Source organism: Microtus ochrogaster, linkage group LG8 (assembly GCF_000317375.1).
Source record: "Microtus ochrogaster isolate Prairie Vole_2 linkage group LG8, MicOch1.0, whole genome shotgun sequence".
NCBI classification, from domain to species: domain Eukaryota; kingdom Metazoa; phylum Chordata; class Mammalia; order Rodentia; family Cricetidae; genus Microtus; species Microtus ochrogaster.
The window spans coordinates 5,689,839-5,693,174 of record NC_022033.1 but is presented as its reverse complement, the minus strand read 5'-3'; the positions used below and the strand labels follow the sequence as shown (position 1 = coordinate 5,693,174).

General features: G+C 47.5%; 1 protein-coding gene across 1 annotated transcript in view; it reads right to left on the bottom strand.

The window, feature by feature from the left end:
- Window positions 1–2,259: 2,259 nt before the first annotated feature.
- Window positions 2,260–3,336, bottom strand: part of Ctcfl (CCCTC-binding factor like) — a 21,742-nt gene continuing 20,665 nt past the window's right edge. Inside the window, exons 9-10 of the mRNA XM_005363121.1 lie at window positions 3,054–3,174; window positions 2,260–2,411 (exon numbers count right to left, since the gene is read on the bottom strand). Coding sequence (XP_005363178.1) covers window positions 2,260–2,411; window positions 3,054–3,174 — 273 coding nt within the window. The remainder of the gene's footprint in view (window positions 2,412–3,053; window positions 3,175–3,336) is intronic.

The following is a 3,336-nucleotide window of genomic DNA, read 5'->3' as shown; positions in this document are numbered from 1 at the left end:
TTTTACTCAGGTCCTGGGGAGCCGAAGTCTCCATGTTTGTGCAGCAGACAGTTTATCTACTGAACCATCCTTCCTGCCCCTGTCACTCAAGAAGACATTAAAGTTTTCCGAAAACATCGTGTGTGTGTGTGTGTGTGTGTGTGTGTGTGTGTGTGTGTGCTACAATGCCATGTGGAAGTTGAGGGACAACACATCAGATGTTGGTGTTCTTCTACAGTGTGGGTCCTGGGGATTGAACTTGAGTCATCAGGCATGGTAGCTAGTGCCTTTACCCACTGAGCCATCTCTCTGGTCCAATAAGACATTAAAAACAAAACCAAGATGGGCGGTGGTGGCTCACACCTTTAATCCCAGTGCTTGGGAGGCAGAGGCAGGTAGATCTCTGTGAGTTCAAGGCCAGCCTGGTCTGCAGAGTGAGTTCCAGGACAGCTCAAAATAGAAAGTATAAAGATGGCTGGGGTGTACCCGGTGGCACAGCCTTGCCTGGTATGCCTGAGGCCCTGGGTTTAATCTCTACTACAAAGAAAGTTTTTTAAAAAATCATTTCATTTTATTGAATTATGCAAAAGTCTTTACAACAGTCAAAAATAACAATAACAGCATACAGCTGACCACAGAGTTTAAATCCTGTTGCATGTCACATATGGACGGAATTCATCTGAGGCAGGGAGAGAACAAAGTGACCCAGCTTCTCCCGTGACTACACCACACCAAGGACTTCCTTCACACGTGGGATGTTTTGAACACAGCAACATTTGAAGAATTTGAACTTGGGGCTTCTGGGTGATTCGGGGACATGGCAGTGTAGGGTTCCACAGCAGTCCACAGCAGACCTACGCTAGGCAAAGCTCCTGCAGACGGATCCTGACTAATCTCAGCTGCACAGAAAGACCCCAGACACCAAGCACCAGAATGAGGGCTGGAAAAAGAGATTCCCCGTAACTAGCGAGAGTTACAAGAAATTCAAATTCTTCACAAATACACATTTCATTATCAAATTTTCAGATTTCTTCTCACAGCCAATCATTTAAAAATGTAAATAAATGCTTCTAACAAAACAAAAGGATCAGAAACTAAAATGCTAAGAAATTATATAGATAATGTATTTTTTTTTTTTTTTTTTTGGTTTTTCGAGACCGGGTTTCTCTGTAGCTTTGGAGCCTGTCCTGGAACTCCCTTTGTAGACCAGGCTGGCCCCGAACTCACAGAGATCCGCCTCTGCCTCCCGAGTGCTGGGATTACAGGCGTGCGCCACCACCGCCTGGCTGATAATGTATTTTTTTTTGAGAGAGAATCTCACGTAGCTCAGGCTAGCCTAAAATTTGATCTGTAGATGAGGGTGAGCTTGAACTCCCCATCCTGTGGCTTCTACCTTCTTAGTGCTAGAAATAGTGTGTCACACTAGAATAAAAATAATTCTAGTAACAATGCCAGGGCAATTTCATAGCTAGCAAAGATTGTAGTGAAAGGAAAATACAAACCAGGCCTGGTGACGAAGGCCAATCATTCGGCTACTTGGAATACTGACGTAAGAGGATGGCCAGTTCAGAGTGTGGCTGGGCTGCTGAATGAGTTCAAGCACAGCCAGGGCAATTTAATGTAAAAAAAAAAAAGTGGAATGGAGGCTTGGGGTGTAGCCTAGCTTATACCAGGCCCTGGGTTCAATCCACAGGTCTGCAAAAGTAGGGGGGCAAAACTCTAAAGGCGAGACTTGCTCTATGACAAAGTAAAATCTATTATATATATATGATTTTTTCTAATCAAATGGGATCCTTATTGCTTTCTACCATTCCCTCTTTTTATAGCATTAAGATCTTTGGGTTGAGTTTAGAATTCATTAAAAGCATTTTGGTAGCTTTAAACATCGTGGAAAATTCATTGGCGTAAAAAGGGTGTACAATTCATCCTCGGGGTTTAAAACATCATAGTGTCAGAACTATCAAGGGTGGATACAACAACTCAAGTGTTTTTGTTCTAACCACCAAGGCGCTAGCTGGGCTGAGCATCTTTGGAAATAAATATTTCCTAAAACCTGTCCCTGGCTCACGGTGGGCCACCCTGCCAGTGCCTAGAGGGTGAACCCATGGGGCTGAGGTGTGCCCTCACTCCAAGCTCTGACTCCAGTCTTCAGGAAAAAGTTGTGGATTTTTTTCCAAACATTTCTACACACTACATCAAACTCTGGGAACATGGCTATCACCTTGGTGATCTTGTTTCTAACTGGTTTCTTCCCTAGAGGCCACAGCATGGAGCAGCCTGTCACTTATCCATCATGTTGAAGATCATCTCGCAGGTCAGGCCTTCATCCTGGCTCTCGCTCCTGGCTGCACAATCGCCACTGTGGTGGCCGAGAGCCAGCTCCTCAGGGTACTGCGCCTCCTTCCAGGTGTTGCTCTCCTGGCCAGCAGTATCTACGAGAAACCACACAGAGTGAGAAAATGTGAGAGAAAGCCGAGACATCCAGGTCGGGAAACCAGAAAGTATGTTTTGAAATCGTTGCTGAAACAACCTGATTCTGGAATACTGGCTGTCAGTCTCCTGCCTCGAGTCAGGGCTGCTCAACTTGGGCAAAGGGGATAAGGGACTCCTTTATGGGGGCACTGTGGCCACCGTAGGAGGCAAGCAGCTTCTTGCCCATGAGATGCCTGTGGCAATCAAAAATGTCACTAGACACAGGGCGGTGGTGGCGCACGCCTTTAATCCCGGCACTCGGGAGGCAGAGGCAGGCGGATCTCTGTGAGTTTGAGGCCAGCCTGGTCTACAAGAGCTAGTTCCAGGACAGGAACCAAAGCTACAGAGAAACCCTGTCAAAAAAAAAAGTCACTAGACATGACCCTGGGGATAGCTCAGCAGGTAAGCGCTTGAGTTTGGGGTTGAGTGTGGGTAACCGTGCAGAGGGGTGGCTTACCTTAATGCAGTCACCACTCTGACACAGTTGCCAAGCCCCTCAGTGACCGGGCTACAACAGCCCCCACCCTCACTGACTTTCCAGCTGGGGTTAACCATGGGGAAAGCACTGCCAGATTAGAACAAAGTGGTCAGAAAGGATGTACCGTTGTCCCATCCTGGTCCTTTCTCCACGGTCGGCTTCTTCTGCACCGCTCTTCCCTTTACGGAGGTGGCCAACTCCTCGTGCTCGGGGTCACACTTCTTCCTGTGTCTCTGCAGGTTACTCTGTGGGAGACGATACAGGCCACCAGTGAGCATCAGTGTCCCCATGTGTAGTTGGCAACCGTGGTTAGGAGATGGGCTTCCACGGAGTCTGACTCGTTTCAACAGGTGGAGGGACTTGTCACTGCTGGCCTGAGTTGAAACCTGTGGACCCACATGGTGGAC